General features: G+C 39.0%; 1 protein-coding gene across 8 annotated transcripts in view; it reads right to left on the bottom strand.

Annotated features, from left to right (window-relative positions):
• Positions 1 to 17,096, bottom strand: part of NFX1 (nuclear transcription factor, X-box binding 1) — a 79,689-nt gene extending 62,593 nt beyond the window's left edge. For 7 of the 8 annotated variants that reach the window (XR_005955440.1, XR_005955443.1, XR_005955441.1 and 4 more), the window contains exons 1-3: positions 16,987 to 17,096; positions 7,225 to 8,271; positions 3,202 to 3,363 (exon numbers count right to left, since the gene is read on the bottom strand). Coding sequence is in view for 4 of the 8 variants with exons in the window: in XM_041471206.1 (XP_041327140.1) it covers positions 3,202 to 3,363; positions 7,225 to 8,271; positions 16,987 to 17,011 (1,234 nt within the window). In the remaining 4 variants the exon portion in view is untranslated. The remainder of the gene's footprint in view (positions 1 to 3,201; positions 3,364 to 7,224; positions 8,272 to 16,986) is intronic. The other variant, XM_041471210.1, reaches the window with a different exon arrangement.
• Between the last annotated feature and the right edge of the window lie 282 nt (positions 17,097 to 17,378).

Below are 17,378 nucleotides of genomic sequence, written 5' to 3'. Positions count from 1 at the left end.
CCAGAGGAAGGCCAGGCCCATATATACCACCACTGGACCTTCAGAGGAAAACTACACCCTTCTACAGGATCACTGCTTCAACAGAACCACATTTGTCACTCCAGAACTGCAGCTACCATTTAATTGGACTGCTACGAACACCCTGACCAACAGGGTGTCAGATCATGTTCTGACTCTGTCAATGTTGTTTTTTATTACTGAATTTTTTAAAAAAATTTTGTTCTAATAACTGTTATTCTTACTCCCGTATCTTTGGATACAGCCTCTGAATTTCAAAATTAGTATAACTCAGAGAGAGGGAGTTTGCATTTTCCTTTTCAAGAGAGGCTCCTACCTTCCTTAGAAAACACCTGTCTTTTCAAACCAAGACAGTAAAGTAGTACCTCAAGCCCCTTTGAAATAAACTCACCAAGTGAGAACTGGGGCTCACAACCAGCCCTTCCCAGAAGTCTGACTACAAATCTTTTGTAAAAAGAAATTTGAAACCAACCCTTTCTGCAGGAGATTTACAGTCTGCAAGAACTTCTGTCAAAAATTTGGAACTAGATGACATTGACTAGATGACATATTTCCTCGGTCTGCCCAGAGAGATACAGAAAGACACACAAAGAATGGCAAATGCTGAACAAGCAGGGTACAGAAAAAAATAAAGCCTACTTCAGGATTATCATCTTCAGAGTGTCTACACCACTCAATTGAACTGAGCAGTAGCTGCAATTCAGCCTTAGCTTAGAGTAAAGGATTCAAAGGGCATAACATACTGGTTTAAGAGTTTCAAAAAGTGGTAAAATACAAGGAATCTGAAACAGTTTAAGCTGATGACAAAGGCTGAAGCTTTCTGTTTTCTCTGAACTCCCTTTCATTGCGTGGCATGAGGGATTGTGGTAAATAGATAGGATTTGTGCTGACAAAATTGAAACAGTAATCAATATTGATACAGTAATTAATAGTTGAAAATAAAACAGTTAAAGGCGTAATGCCAAGAAAGGGAGAGGAGGGATTCCCCCTGTCGCCCTGATTTTTAAGATTTTCTAAGCCTTCTGAAGTTTGCATTCTTGTAGAAAACTCTCTCACACACTTTCTGTAAACAACTTATTGTTTTGCATTCTTTTATGGAGGACAAGAAACTTGATGGACTGTTGGTTTGTCCAGTGTCATTGGAGAGGTGGCACTTTCACCCTCCAATCCACTGTCACCTTTGGAAATCTATAAATGTTGGAGTCAGAAAATAAACTTCCTTTTTTCCTGCCTTAAGAGCAGCAGCCTGTCTGTGTCGTGTTGTCTCATGTCCTATAGTGACATCCCCCCACCTTGTCCTGCAGATGTTCAGAACAGGAAGAAGCAAGAGATAACGATTACTAAATTTAGTTGGAAGAGAGGAGAATTTGGTTAGACACCAGGAAAATGTTAATTATATGAGATTTATTGCTTTAATGTTAGAACATAATATTAGCTTATACTATACCAGCTTGGTGCGTATGTGTAATCCAAAAGGTGAATTAAAGGACACTGAGAAAGAGGAGAGGCCTTCCTCAAAGAAGACCCCCAAAGAGTGGTGCGACCTCCTAAAAGAATGGTGGAGCATGCATGGTAAAGGTGATGATGAGGGTGGTCATACAGGTGTGACGAATTGAAAACAGGAGGAGATGCTAATGATAGACAGCATAAAAGGGGGAATTTTGGCTTGACAAGATTGTACATGAGGCGAAAGAGTTCAAGCCCTGCACTCCGTACTCTGTGCAGTTATTTTTGCTTATGAGCTACTATCAAAACCAAATTATTCCTTATTTTAACCAAATTATATTGTCAACATTTTGAATGTATTCAATTTTATATATATTAAGCTATTTAATTAAAATTGCTGTTACATTTAATTTTGTTTGTTTTTTTTTTTTTAATTGGGTAATTGGGCAAATATTAACAGGATGAATTTCAGGACTATTTTATCTGAGAAACAAACTCAAAAGTGGTTGAGTAAAAGCAGACAACTAATGCATGAAGTGCATCTTCTGCTTGACTGCTCAGCAAAGCACAGATAAAGAGATGAGATGTTTCTTGGTGTGTAAAAACATAGCCACAGAGTTTTGCATCCTGATGCACTGATTTCATGATCTTATGCATCCAAATCTGGAAATTAGGTTTAGCTAGAATACTGAAAAGAATTGAGTTATGAGGATTATATAAGGCATACACAGAACTGTTGGAAAAAATTTATTTAAAACCTGTTTACAGCTTACCGCTTGTAGTGAACCATTTGCCGCTTATGGCTAAATTTTGCCTTAAACAAGCTGTTTAAGTTTGTTTAACTGAAGGAGAAACTTTGAACTAAAGGAGAAGCCACTGTAAGGAATGGATACTACAGACGAATGGTAGAGGGGTTTTTAATGCCAATTTCTCTCCATCACAAGCCACTACCATACAGCCGCAAAACCCTGAACTTGGAACATTTGTTCAGAAAATTTTTCCAGGCATGTACACTCAAGCCCCCTGTTTGACACTGCCAGACTTCCAGAACCTTCCAACAAGAAGACTGTGCATAACCAGAATTCTCCTTGGAGGAGGTACTGGAGTGTTTACTAGAAGAATCAGGGTTATAAACCCCTCAGTTTTTGATACATATGCCTGCCCCCATCTCCAATGGACTTGGACTGCGTATCACAGCCACGGACCCTCGCCATGATCCCTCGCCATGTCACTGGGGCCATGGGTGGTGAAAGATCTCTCTTTGGACTGCTGTAACGTCTTGGATGTAATAAACTGCATTTGGAAGAGCCACCTGGAGTCCCGCATCTCTCATTCAGGCTCTTACACTTTTCCTCTGTTTTTCTCTTTCCTGTTTTCCTCTCTTAGGGTGATCATATGCTCCAGAATGCCTACAGTACCCCTTTTTGAACCCGTTAAGTCTTTTTCCACTAAAGGTTTCAAAAGAGTTCTAATAAAATTTGTTGTTGTATCAGTTACTTAGTCTCGTTTTGCTTTAATCCACCCCCAGGAATCCCTTTAACAATGAATTTGGTTACCTTGCCTCAGAGGCGGGTCACATTGTTAACTTAACCAATATTTCTAAATAGTTTTCACTACATAAGCAACACATGAATTTGGCTACTATATTAATTTGAAAATATATCATATACATTATAGATACAATATATATACATAATATAGAATATGTATAAAATATATATTTGAGAAAATACCAACCTTCAGCTTGTGAAGCTGGTGACCGCGCCCATTTCTTGATGCAATTCAGGTGGAATACATGGTAACAATTCTGACAGCTCCACACTGGGGCTACTATTCGGACCACCTCACAGCATACCATGCACTCATACTTCTCTGTGGTCAGCTGTTCAATCAATGACCCTGCAAATCAAATATATTACTTGTGTTAGCTGAGAAACAAAACTCAAATTAAATTCAAAGATTTCATTTAAATTATAGTGAAATTTATTTTAGCTCTGTGGCTATTTTAGCTCAGTGACTATAAATAAGACATTAGTTTACTCATGGAAGATTCCAGCTATGCATTTTTTTCACTTCAGAGCAGAAAGAAGGAATATAAGATCCTTATTAAAGTGGCAAAGCAAATTCCACTTTGACAAATAGCACTTATTCTGATCTTATGAAGTAATTAATACTTTTAAGATTCACAGAAGTTTGAGATTTTACTCACCACTTTATATAAGAAATTCACCTTTGTATACACTTTAAACCCAAAATATGAATGCTCTTAAATACAGAAAGCTCTGCCAAAATTACATTTAATTCCTATCCTTAAGTATTCCCAGGAGATGACACAATAAATATTAATACTAAATTAATATTAAAACAATAAATATTAATAGCGAAGCACCTGGATTATGGGAATAAGCCCTTTATAAAGTGAGTGCTTTAGGAGTGGAATTACTGGGAACAACAGTCAAAGTACACGGTCTTTCAAGCCATATGAACAAATGTGAAAAAGTACTTTGAAAATAAAGCAAGAACCCCACATTGGAGTCAACACAGCCTTATGTGCAACCATAAGAAAGGTACCACATAAAGCTTCATTTCTGTCAGATTACTTCTCGTTAAGGTAAAACTACCAAATACACCTTAGAAATGTCCACAGGATTTTAAAATATATTAACTACAAGCGTACAGTGTAAAAATGTAGCATTTTAACATTGTGCCAATACAAGCATCAGAGACTGAAATGTTATGGTTTATGGCTTAAACATTTTTATGAAGGTCTTTTTCCCTATTATAGCAAATTGTGTAACAAAAACTGCATGGGAGACCACTGCACCCTAAATGAGGTCTCTGGGCTGAGGCCCTCAACTCTGAGTTAAACTGCCTAAGGGGCAGAGATAATGCGTCTGGGAAATGATGGATAGGACTGGAAGAGCATACATCCATGGCAGGGATGTCCAGAAGCTTCAGAGTGAGGCTATAGCCCCAGGTTTATCTGCTGCCAGACTTGCATAGACCTTGACACCAAACCGAGGAGGAAGTGAGGAAGTTCTTTTGGATGTGTGGCATAGCTTCCAGTCAGAGGCAGTGAACATCCATCCAGCTGCTGTGCAGACTTGCCTAACTGCAGGCCCCCCACCCTGGGAAAGCCACATCTACCAGAGGGACAGCAGATGGGATGTCATGGCCCATCAAAGGCCCACTCCAAGGGTCCCCAGACCCTGCACCAGAAAACACTGCACATGATGCAACATGATGCAACAGACCCACAGTCCTACAGGCACCAATGTCAAACCTGCCCCCCTTAGGGAAGGCACCTGGGCATTCCCACCTGGCCCATGATTGATCCACTGGATTCTATACTTTTCAGCAGGGGACTGTCACCACCAAGGAGACAAGAGGGAGGGGAACAAGACGTCGCTGGAACCCATGAAGGGGTGATATGTTTCTATTTAATCTGTCTCTGTCACTCTCCCCATCCCCTCTCCTACCAGCCCCCTTTTTCTATTTATTTCTTTCTTTTCTCTTTCTTTCTCTTTCTTTCTCTTTGCCTCTTTTTACTATTAAATAAAATATATAATTTTTTTGGTATTAACATCTAACCTTGTTTGTGTTTTCATCTCATTTTTGTGAACATTCGAACTCAAGTACATTCAGCTTTATTCAGAGAGTTCTCTTTGCTCCTTTGTGATTAGACCAGATCACAACAACAAGGAAAGTTCAAATCCACAATGAAGGAAATAAAAAAGGAAAATAATAGAAAGAAATTACTGTCAATTCAAAATGTGCTTCTACCACATCTGATTGCAAGCAAGCCCACGGCTTGCAAGTGTTAACATTGCTTGTCCTCCTCAATATGATTTTCAAATTTGTTTTCTAGCCCTCATGCATCAAGCCCCACAACATTTAGGATTAACAGTAATTTCTACTTGTTATCCCATAATTATTATCTGCTGTAAAGGAATATTCTCATGTAAAACATCCTTTTTTTCTCCAGAAGACTAAAGCTATACCATACGCAGAATCTGTAGCTGTCCAAGAAATAGTTAAAAACCCACAATCCTAGTTCCCTGAAAACACTGGCAGACAGTGTTTCCAAAAGAGCTCCCAAATAAAGCATGCAAATAAACTACTGTTTTGGAGGGGGAAGTTCCTTAAATTCCCTGGGAAAGACTATTACTTATCTTTCTGCTTATTGCATGTGATGTTTTTCATTTAATAATAATGCTGGGAAAAACACTGAGGTACCTTCAATTTTATGATTCAAATAGAACCCAGGAGCATGACAGTTAATTTATGTAGGTTAGAGAGGATCAAGGAAGATCCTGATCCTCCTAAGAGAAGAAAGCTTCCAACTAGATGTATCCTATACTTCCTGATTACGCTATTACTTTCTCAGTTGTGAAACAGGAGATGCTGAGAAGTAAAGTCTTCAATAGATTTGATACCACAGTTAAGATAATTGGAACTAGTCTACCCACCCCTATCATTCTGTGCAGCAGAAGGTAAGGTTGAGATGCTTTGTAAAATACCAAATAAATATAATTCTTGGTGTTTCTCCTTATTGCAACTGAACATTTAAGTCTCTTAACACTTAGTGCTTAAGCTTATGCAAAACAGTAAGAATAATCTACCTAAGCTGTTGTTGAAACAGAAACCAGTATCGTAGCCCTGAAGAGATTAAGCTGATTTCCATTCAATGTTTTCAGTCACTAATGGTATGAGTCAGCATAATATTCACTCAGATAGCCAAAAACTGTGTGTCTGGTTTACACTGTAAACAGCACATGCTTCTATTCTCAAATTTCCAAAAACAGTATCTAGATATTGCCTCTATTTCTAATTACCTTTTGAGGTGATGCCTATTTTTAGTCTTTTTTCTTCTATTCCCTGTATTCTTCACACACATATTTGGAGCTCTGTAGCCTATTATTGCATTCATAGCTAGTTTTCCCCAGTACTTCCCCCTGCCCTGATAGCCAGAAAGACAAAACACATTCCAAGACCCCTATGCTATCTTGGTTCTCCTTAGAAATCAAGCTTGAAAAACAGCTCTTTGAGACACATTTTCATCAACAAGGTTCAATCTTGAACTGTGGGGGGAACAGCCTCACCACTTATGCTCCTAATTGGTGATTTTTGTCAATTATGCTAATTTACTTATAATATCCTATGCACCCAGGGGAAGAGGTTTGTGGACATTTTCCGTATTTGCCCATGGAGGCCTCCAATAAAGACCAGGTTTTACATTACCTCCTATACTAATATTATCTCAGAAGTATGTGTTGTTTCATTTATAGGTTCTTTAAGGCATCAAAGGTGCATAAAAAAACACATAAAATTCAGTTATGAGTAGAATACCGTTTCTCTGTCTGGCATTTTCCTACTTCTACATAAAACATGAAAAGACCTATTCTGCAAAACTCAGTTTCAGCATTATCCTTCTCAAGTCCCATTATTTAGAATGCTCAGAATTTTACTCCAATACACACATTTTAAAATGGTACCTGACTAGGTCATTGTTTGCAGTTTGGTAGCAAAAACAGAAAAAACTTTAAACAAAATCTGTTGTTCTCTAGTAAACTTACAGAATATGTTCCCACTGAAATACCAGGCGTCTATATTTACTTCTACTCTCTGATCCCAATAACAATTTAATGTGAAATAATAAGCTTCTTCAGCTACTCAAGGCAGGAGCTGAAGCAAAGACTGCTTAAATTATTCAAGATCATATCTTTCATATGGGAGTCCAGGACAGTCTCAAAAACTTACCTGTATGAGTTTCTTTGTTTTTTGGTACATCACTTTGCTTCTTCCAGTACTGGGTCCAGCTGAAATGAAGTGAAGGTACTTGATCCCCCTTTAGCAAGAACTTTCTTCCACTGAGAGACTGAGACAACTGATGTCTGAGTTCACTGGTCAAGTTTTCATCATTTTTGTGAGCAATGAGTTCTTTCTTCCTTTCATTTTTATCTTTTGGAGTATATGCAACAGAAGACTTCTTACCTACTTTTGTATTTTTATTACGGTGAGAATCATGTCTTCTCTGACACTCCTTATCTACTGGGGGTTTATTCCACACAGGCTTCCGCGGATATCTTTTGTTTACATTATTGTAGCCTTTTTGCTCATCCCCACTTCCAAAAGGTGCATCACTGAATGCCTTTCCACCAGATGATTCTGAAGAGTCAGACTGCATCAAATCCAAAGATGGAAAATTTTCAAACAGCTCTACTTTCTGTTTAGAGCTCACTCGCTTTTCACGGTCATGTATCTGCTTTCCCTTTTCCCTGAAACCTCTCCCAGATATATGTATCAGATGTGTTTTCTTCGGCTTTGCTCCTCTGCTATCCGCATTAGGTACTTCCCTGTCACTCTCTGATGAGAGAAAATCACTGTATCCTCTAGGAGGTGCTCTTCTACCAGGTACTAGTGCAGCATCTGAAATTCCTGGACCTGCAGCAGTATCAGTAGTACTTGGCCTTGTCTTATTTCTAGAAGCACATGTGCTATCATTTCTTAATCTGTGCAATCTCTGGCTTTGCAAGCTGCGATTCTTCAAACTTTTACTGGTACCAAAATATTGGTGGAAGTCTTCAGAATTCCCACACTGACTTTCCAGATTATAAAAGCCGTGATGCTTTGTGGAAGAGCTTTCATAATCTGTACCTCTTTCAGAATACAGACTAGTACTTGGTATATTACTTCTATTCTGATTACTGTTACAGTCTTTCCTATCTTTATTTACCCAGTTTAAATCTGTCAGTTGTCCTTCTCCAGGAATGGAATCAGCAGCACCAGGGCTGAAATTCAATGTACCTAAAACATAAATAAATACAAACTCATAAAACTTAAACAGTACATACTTCTTTTCAACCAAATTACCATACATACAAAGGTCCAGAAGTTCCTTCAATCCCACACTTGACAGAATAACTGGAAACAAGTGTTCAGAAACTAGAAGTGAATCATACAGTGCTTTGCAGAAGCTTTCTTGTCATCTTTACAGGACTGTGATGACCCAGAATTAAGAATATAAAAATAAAAGGTGAAAGAAAACTTCCAAAGCAGTACAAGACATGCAAGTGTGATAATCAGTGTTTAACATATAAAGTTTTTCCTAGCATGTTTACATAAATACAAGAAACTGAAAAAATGGGTCCTTTAAATACAATGTCTACATCTGAGATTTGAATATTATACAAAACTTTTAATAGAAATTAAAAGTAGCAGTAGAAAATATTTGCATCAATTCTGACTATACTGTTCTAGAGACAGACATATTAAATGGCACAGGACAGCTGTGCAAAACTATTTTTCTGAGGCCATCAACATGAACCATGCTTCTACTTCAGCAGTCTTCTGTAATTTCCATGCCTCTAGATAAAAGAAAGATAAATCCTATGTTACTCAATTTCCTGTAACATTGTGCCAGTAGAGTCTGCCTGCCATAGAAATTATTAGGTGAATATCAGGGATAGTTTAATTTGCTGTAGCATATTGGTTAAATTTCACACAGTAAGATAAACAAAAGTAGTTGATAAAATCTCATGGATCTCATTTTACTGGTTGGGTAGGTTACCTCACATGGTAGGACAGAGCGCAATTTATTCCTGGTTCATAACAATTAAAAGAGATAATCAAACACTTAGGCCATGACTTAGGCCAGAAGACTCTCCAAAAGGCTAATGCAATCTAGGTTCCTGAATTACCCACTATTTTTTTCAATAAAGACTGTGGAAATTAACATTTTGAAGAGAAGAATAAACCAGAACATTTCAAGGCACTAACATGCTTTTTTTCCCCAACTAATTTAATTTGTTTTTAAATGAAAAAAGGTTTTCTCAAAACCTCTAGGAATGGTCATAGCTGCAATGTGAAGTTGGCAGCCAAAGGAAAAACTATAACATACGACTTTGTGGAAGTGAAGCTTTAACCTTAATAAAAATTAAGACTTTAAAATTACATTTCAGGATGTTTTAACCACATTTCCTAATTCATACTTTAGTTTTTAAAGAGCAGTTGAAATTACTTTGGGGATTTTTGTCTTTGCAAAAACTATATTATATATTATTTATATAATATATACAATTTAATATTATCTATATTTACTGTATTAACATTACAATGTTACATTACAAGATAGTCTACGTTATTAATATAGTATATTATATATTATTATATGCCACTCTATACAGTATTAAATGTTATAAATAAACTAGATACAAATGGCAAATACAAATAGTTTGGGGTTTTTTAAAGCTGAAATACTAATCTGATTTTGAGACAACAAAATGAAAATACCAGACAGAAGTCTGGTCTTCAAAACAGCTCAAAACTGAATTAAGAATCAGTGAAAAAGCTAAATTAGTTCAGGCAAAAAAGAAGCAGAGACACAAGTGCTGATCTTTTCTTCCTGGTACCCAGCGCCAGCACATGTGGGAATAATTCAAAGCTGTGACCCTCCCCCGCCCCGGGGGATAAGGAAGAGGAGTGGGGAGGTGTTCAGACTCTACATGAGGAGACATTTCTTTGCAAAGAGCATGGTCAAAACTTTTAACAGGCTTTCCAAAAGGGTGGTTAATACCCCATGTCTGCCAGTGTCCAAGAGGCAACTGGACAACACTCTCAATATGCTTCAACTTTTGGTCAGCCCTGAAGTGGTCAGGTCAGGATTCAATGACCATTGTAGGCCCCTCCCAGTTGAACTATTCTATCATTAGGACTGCAGACCCTACTAGGTACCAACATTAGGCTTATACATATGAAAGATTCTGGACTGAAAGCAGCTTCCCTAGAAACATTCTATTTTTCTCAGCACATGTATCCTGTGCAAAGAATTGCAAATGTAAAGCTGCCATTTTATTTTCTACAGCTACGCTTATTTCCAGTTTTCTCAGTGTTAAGTCAGTTTTTTTCCTACCACTAATAAAGAGCAGTACAATTGTAAACTATGCACTGTAATGTTGACGGCAGTGATTCAGCATAGACTACTTAAATTTCACACATTTTGATCTGAAAACAGAATGCAATCCTACAATCACATGCAAACCTTATTTGAAACAACCCATTCTATTAGCTGTTTTAAGTTTCCTTTTGTATACTCTAAAATTTAAAATCTGATGGATAGCTATAGTTTAATAAATAAATAGGTTTGCAGGAAAAGAAGTCTGCAGGAAAAAATTAGAAACTGGGATTCAGATATTTAAAAGCACCTCCAAAATATGAATAATTCATTAGAGCTTTTTACATCAATAAGATTCCTATTCTTGCTGTCAGCTTCTACATAATGAAGAAAATTCCAGACTGGTAAATTCTACTAAAACTGATTTCTGTCTGCCAAAACAAGAAACTGCAAAATAAATGTAAAAGTGTAATAATAAGTACCTAACACTGGCTGAAATTGTCTCTGACATGCTTACATATACATACACAAAAATTCATAGTAAAAGGGATGCCCCAAAGCTAAAGTCCAGCCTGTATTTCTATAAAATAAACATAGAATATCATAATACATTTAGAAAAAACTTCTGTATTGTCTCACCTCTGTGCCTGAGAACATCATGGAACAGATCCTCCTAGAAGTTACACTAAGGCACATAGAGGACAGGGAGGTGATTTGGGACAGCCAGCAGAGCTTGACCAAGGACAAGTCCCACCTGACCAACATAGTGGCCTTCTTTGATGGAGTGACTGCGTTAGTGGACAAGGGAAAGGCTGCAGATATTATTTATCTGGATTCATGTAAAGACTTTGATATGGTCTCTCCCAACATCCTGCTCTCTCAATCAGAGAGATGGGTGTACTATTATGCAAATAAAAAACTGGCTGGAAAGTAACATCCAGAGAGTAGTGGTCAATGGCTCAGAGTCCTGATGGACATCAGTGACAAGTGATGTCCCTCAGGGGTCTGTATTGCAACCACTGTTGTTTAGTATCTTCATTAATTATATACTCAAAGAGATACATTGTACCCTCAGCAAATTTGCAGATGCTGTCAAGCTGAGTGGTGCAATTGACACAGCTTGAGAATGGAATGCCATCCTGAAGGACCTGAACAAGCTCAAGAAGTGGGCCCACAGGAATCTCATGAAGTTAAACAAGACCAAGGGCAAAGTGCTGCACCTGGGTCAGGGCAACCCTGAGTATCAATAAAGGCTGCGGGATGAACAGCCCTGCTGAGAAGACTTGGTGAATGAGAAACAGACATGACCTGAAAACATGTGCTCACAGCCCAGAAGACCAACTGCAACCTGGGCCACATCAGAAAAAGTGTGGCCAGCAAGTCAAATGAGTTGATTCATCCCCTCTACTCTGAGTACCCCACACCTGGAGTACTGCATCCAGCTATGGGGTTCCCCCAGGACATGAAGGTCATCAACTTGTTGAATTGAAGCAAGTGTGGAGGACACCAAGATGGCTGGAAGGATGGAGCATATCTCCTGTGAGGAAAGGCTAAGAGAATTGGATTTGTTCTACTTGGAGAAGGGGCTCCAAGTTGACCTAACTGTGACTTTCCAGTACCTGAAGGGAGCCCACAAGAAAATGGGCAGAGATTTTTTTACAAAGGCATGTAGGGACAGGACAAGGGGGGTCTGGCTTCAAGCTGGAAGAGGAGAGATTTAGGTTAGATATAAAGAAGAAAATCTTTACTGTGACAGTGGTAAGACACTGGAACAGGTTGCCCAAAGCAGAGGTCCCATCCCTGGAAGTGTTTAAGGCCACACTGGATGGGGCTCTGAATAAGCAGATCTAGTGGAAGATGTCCTTGCCCGTAACAGGGGGTTAGATGACTTTTAAGGTCCCTTCTAGCCCAAGCCAATCTATGATTCTATGATTTTAACACCCCTAGGAACTTTGGTTTGAATTAGAATACAGCATATGAAAACAAAACGGTTTCATGCCTGTTCTACCATAGCATAAAATCCCTTGAGCATTAACTGTTGACAGAGCCAGAATGTCCTGGCAAAGAGGTAGTCCTTGTGAACAATCTTTCAGAAAAATAATTTGATAAGAACACATTAAAAAATATGAAGCAAATTAGTAAGTACTTCTTTCAACAAGTACAAGCTCATCTTCAAAAACAGACCTTGTACTTGGGAACAGTGCCACCAATACCTTAGGTACTTTTTTATGAATCCACTAAGGATGACATTTGCAGGTGCCACTTAAAGACATTATGCCTAAGTGACATATTTTAGAACAGTTTCACAGTTTCAGGAAGCTATATTCAATTAGATTTTTAAGAACCATTACATAATGTACTTTAACTAATATGAAGTTGATAATTAAAAACAAGTATAAGAGAGAAAATATATATTGACAAAGTTAATCAGAAAAAAATATAACCATCCACAGAACAGCCCTTTAGGCATCAGACTTAGTACTTCTTTCTTCTTAAATTAATTCAGCTTTACTTCCTAGACAGGAAGAACTGATTTCCTTCTGAAGTTTCCTATCAGTATAAAACTGGAATGAAACAAACAATACTGATTATTACCATTCTTTCTAAATGGACTTCAGACATCTTTTAACTGACTGCTTTTAATGAGATAACCATAAATTCAGCCAAAAATAGTGTCTTGCATTGTGTGCAAAAACAGTTTCTTCAGTACTGTGTGTTTGGCTCCACAATGCAAAAAAGGATATAAAAATATTAGGTGTCCAAAGGAGGACAACAAAGATGGTAAAAAGACTAAATTACATGAGCAGCTGAAAATACTAGCTTTGTTGAGCTTGGAGGAGACTGAGGGGTCACCTTATTGCAGCCTACAGTTTTTTCATGAGAGCAAGTGGAGAGGCAGTTGCTGATTTCTTCTCCCCAGTATCCAGTGATAGGAAGTGAAGGAAAGCTTAAAGCTTGGTCACAGAGAGGTCAGATTGGAGAGTATCAGGAAAAACTTCAATTAAAGGGTGGTCAAGTACTAGAAAAAGCTTTATAGGAAAGTGGTCATGACCCCAAGCTTTTCAGTATTCAAGAACTGTTTTAATAATGTGTTTAGATATCTTATTTAATTTTTAGGTTGCCCTGTGTGAAATCAAGCATTTGACTCAATGACTCTTGTGAGTCCCTTTCCACTGAGAATATTCTATTAATAGATGTTCTATTTATATACTGTCTCTCATCTATAAGACAAAGCCGATTTTTCAGGATGGATGCCTTCATTTTTAAAGCAATTCAAATAACCTATTCTTTCACCCAAAGATAGATGACAGTAGAAAGTGCACACAACAATCTATTCATGTCAGCATTACATATATCCAGACAAGATGATTCAGTCATCTGCATACAAAGCACAAGTTACACAGAGGACACTCCCTGCAGCTCTTAAAACGCCTGCATTAAACAGAACAACAACCAAAAAAAATATAAATAAATAAAAACCCACAAACAAACAAAAAATGAATGGTCCATTATGGAAATCTGAGGCTTTGCTCATAGCACTAGAAGCTTTAAACCAGACTACCAAGTTTATATTTTCTGTCTTCTCTGATCATTTTATACATTCACCTACTGCATATTATTATTTTCAAGAGGACACAGATTTACAAAATGTTTAATTTCTTCCTAAACGGGAGTACATGGTTTCAGGCTTATCGACTCAAGTAGTGCAACCAATTTCCAGGCAAAACAATCTGCATGCCCAAAACCCATTGTTTATTTCAACGGTATTAGCTCATGTCATAAAAGATATGCTCCCTTCCTACAATGCTTCCCAGAAATTAATAGAGAATAAAATCCAAAACCAGCCTAACCAAAGAATTACAGAATGGCTCATTTTGAGACTTCTATAGATCATCTAGTTCAAAAATCCTACTCAAAAAGCTGGACTGAGAGGCCATGACCCCTCTCAGCAACCCGTTCTAGTGTTATTATCATTCTCACAGTAAGAAGGCTTTTCCTTGTGTTCAGCTGGAATTTTGTTTTATACCTGTGGCCTCTTATCTTTTAATTTAACACCACTATGAAGAATCTGGTTCCATATTCTTTATTCCCACCCTTTCAGTATTTGTACACAACACTAATACCTGAGACTTCTTACGACTAAACATATCCAGCTCTTTCTACCTCTCCTCATGTAAGGGATGCTCCAATTCCTTAATGGTCTTTATGGCCCTTTGCTGGACTCAGTCCAGTATGTACAGGTCCTCCTTGTACACACAGAGCCCAGAACTGAACACAGTGCTTGAGGGGTAGCCACTTCTCACCTTTTCTACAAAGCTATTTTCCAGCTAGCTAGTCCCCTGTGTATATTGGTGCAGTGTGGTGTTACTGTCTTTTTTGATATTGCCATTTCACGTCCAATTCAGTGCATCCACACTTTAAACGGACCTTTAAAATTTTACCAGCCCATTTCAAGATGACATGCAGGAAAACTTGAAAGTAGGATTTTGTCATAAGTAGTTTCACCATCCCAACAAAAGGACCTACTACGGAATAGATTTTGCATATGGAAAACAAGTACATTTTAAGTTTCCACTTTCTTCTTCTCCCTTACATTAGGCAATGTTTTATTGCTATTCCCTGGTTATCTTCAGCTTAATGATGCATTGTACCATGTATAACACCCAGCTGTCATTGTGATGGCAAAAAAGCAAAACTACATTCAACAGCAATTACAACAACTGATGGCAAAAAATCCATTAACAGCTACTAAATAGAATACATTTGTCCCTTCTAGGTGCACAGGGACTGAAACTAGAAAGATGCATCTGTGTGACAATTGCTTTGCTGCTTATAGTTTTCCTCTTTGTCTTTTGTAATCATTTCCTGGGTCTCAATAATTCTTCACTATTGACAAAATATCTTGGATGAGCAACCCATCTGTAGTGACCCAAAACTGTCACTCTTCAACCCCCTGTTGTACTCTGAGAGCAGAAATGTCTTTCAATTTTAAGCTTTCAAAATCAGACACTTACTCCATCCATGAACCTGCAGTGCAAAACCCAGTTTCCATTCTAATACTGCACATGTACAACTCAAAACTTACCTATGAGATTTTTCCTGAGAACACAAAAAACGACCCAACTCCAGAATTTAATCCCAAGTAACAATATCTGTGTTATTTTGTTATGCCTTATTATAAAGCAAATGTAGAAATGGTGCCCCATGCAGACTAATCTACTGCTTTAAAGCAATTTTTTAGCCCAGTATACCTCTCTATTCCAACACATATATACTATACAAAAAGATTTCACAATCAGAGTTGACCCACAGCCTGACAGCATGAAACATAAACAAACAAGAAGAAATTTGACTGCATGAGCTTTACTGAAGCTATGTCTCTGCTCTCTGTACCACATCCCAGGCCATTTCACTTCCAACAAGGCAGTCAGTGGATTCTCATACCACCAAAAAATGAACTCATGTAACCTCTCCATCATGATAGCCAGACTGCCAAGAACAGGGGATGTTATTAAGGACAATGGCTGTAGATAATCTTCATCTGAATAAACATCAGGATGCTGCAAAAATAGAGAGATACTTTCTTTTTCACCTAAAACACAAAAGTCCAGGATTTCCCTTGACAGAAATCCAACAACTATGAATAATGAAATTAGTCAGCTCATCAATTGACCTCAATGTGACATTGATTACCGGATAAGGTCTACTGGACTACAGTAAAATTAAGCAACATAATGAAAAAGCTAAATGTCATTGATTACTCTCAGCAACAGTGTTATTTCTAAATACATATTCGTGACAAAATTACTTAAGAGTTCTTCTATTGTTAAGTACCCGAAATACAGGACAAATAATTAAATGCAAGGCTGAAATATCCACCTTGAAAGGTTTCCTCCCCACTCCTCAGCAACCACAGCTAATAAAACTAAAGTTAATCTGAACCTGTATCATACAAGTAAGCACGGCAAAACAAAGGAAAAACTGGTTTTTTGCATGCTGCACTTGAGTCCCTAAGGTGCCCTCCATCTGTGAGCTCCTGCCTAGATTCCTCAGAACAGGTAGCACCTGCTCTAACCAGTAACCTCCTGCATGTCCACGACTTCTACTTAGAGATCCCTCTGACACCCCTCAAAAAGACGCGGCTTTACAGCAGCTTGTGGACCTGAGACGTTGTCATTGTCACTGCTCAGTGCGGGCAGCCTGATACCTGGGTTTCAAGGATATGGGTGGGCAGACAGCACACAGGTTTTCCAGTAACCAAGCTCTTCTTTATGTATTTTCTCTGGCGTTACCACAGACGTTACATTCGTTTGTCCCATACTAGGATCAAGCACGTTCCTCCCCGGGAAAGTTCTTCCTACCGGGCTCTGCGGCACAGGCGAGCCCCGCCATTTTGGGCGCGACAGGCACCGCTAAGTCGCGCCGGGCAGGAGCGGGCCAGCCGCAACAGGTGGTGCCACAGCCCGCACCCTTCGACAAGCCAGAGTTCGGTGGCGACCGCTTCGGCGCGACTTTCTACCTGGCAGTATCGCTGGGGAGTGATGACTGCTCCTCCCCTTCACTGCGCCCACCCAATCCTACAGTCCCTCTTCTCAGTCCCGCTGCCCCAGAGCAGCAGCCACGCTCACCTGAGCCAGGCCGTGCCTCCGCCATGCCAGCACCAGCCCCACTCCGCGGTCCGGCGTCCCAGCTGCCGCGCACGCGCACAGCTCACGCATGCGCCACCAATTGAGCCTTATCATCTCTCCGCACGCAGCCTGCACCTCAGTGGCGAGACAGAGAGCAGAACCAAGCGCGAGGCGGGAAGGGCGGAGCCGGGGGCGGGCCGAGCACAAGCCGGGTGTTTGCTTGTGTGGCGTTGTAGCTGCCGGAGTGCTGCTTTTCCCGTACCCGGAAAGAGCTGGAAATCGGAAACCTTGTTTGATACTGCGAAGGAGGAAGAAAGGAAGACAAACAGCGAGAAAGAAACACTAGGTCTGGCAATTAATGGACCTTTTGGTTTGCAATCGGCTTGTCTCCA

The sequence above is a fragment of the Pyrgilauda ruficollis genome, unplaced genomic scaffold (assembly GCF_017590135.1).
Source record: "Pyrgilauda ruficollis isolate IOZ18807 unplaced genomic scaffold, ASM1759013v1 scaffold259, whole genome shotgun sequence".
Lineage (NCBI taxonomy): Eukaryota > Metazoa > Chordata > Aves > Passeriformes > Passeridae > Pyrgilauda > Pyrgilauda ruficollis.
The sequence above is the reverse complement of the archived record's forward strand: the minus strand, read 5'-3'. Positions and strand labels throughout refer to the sequence as shown.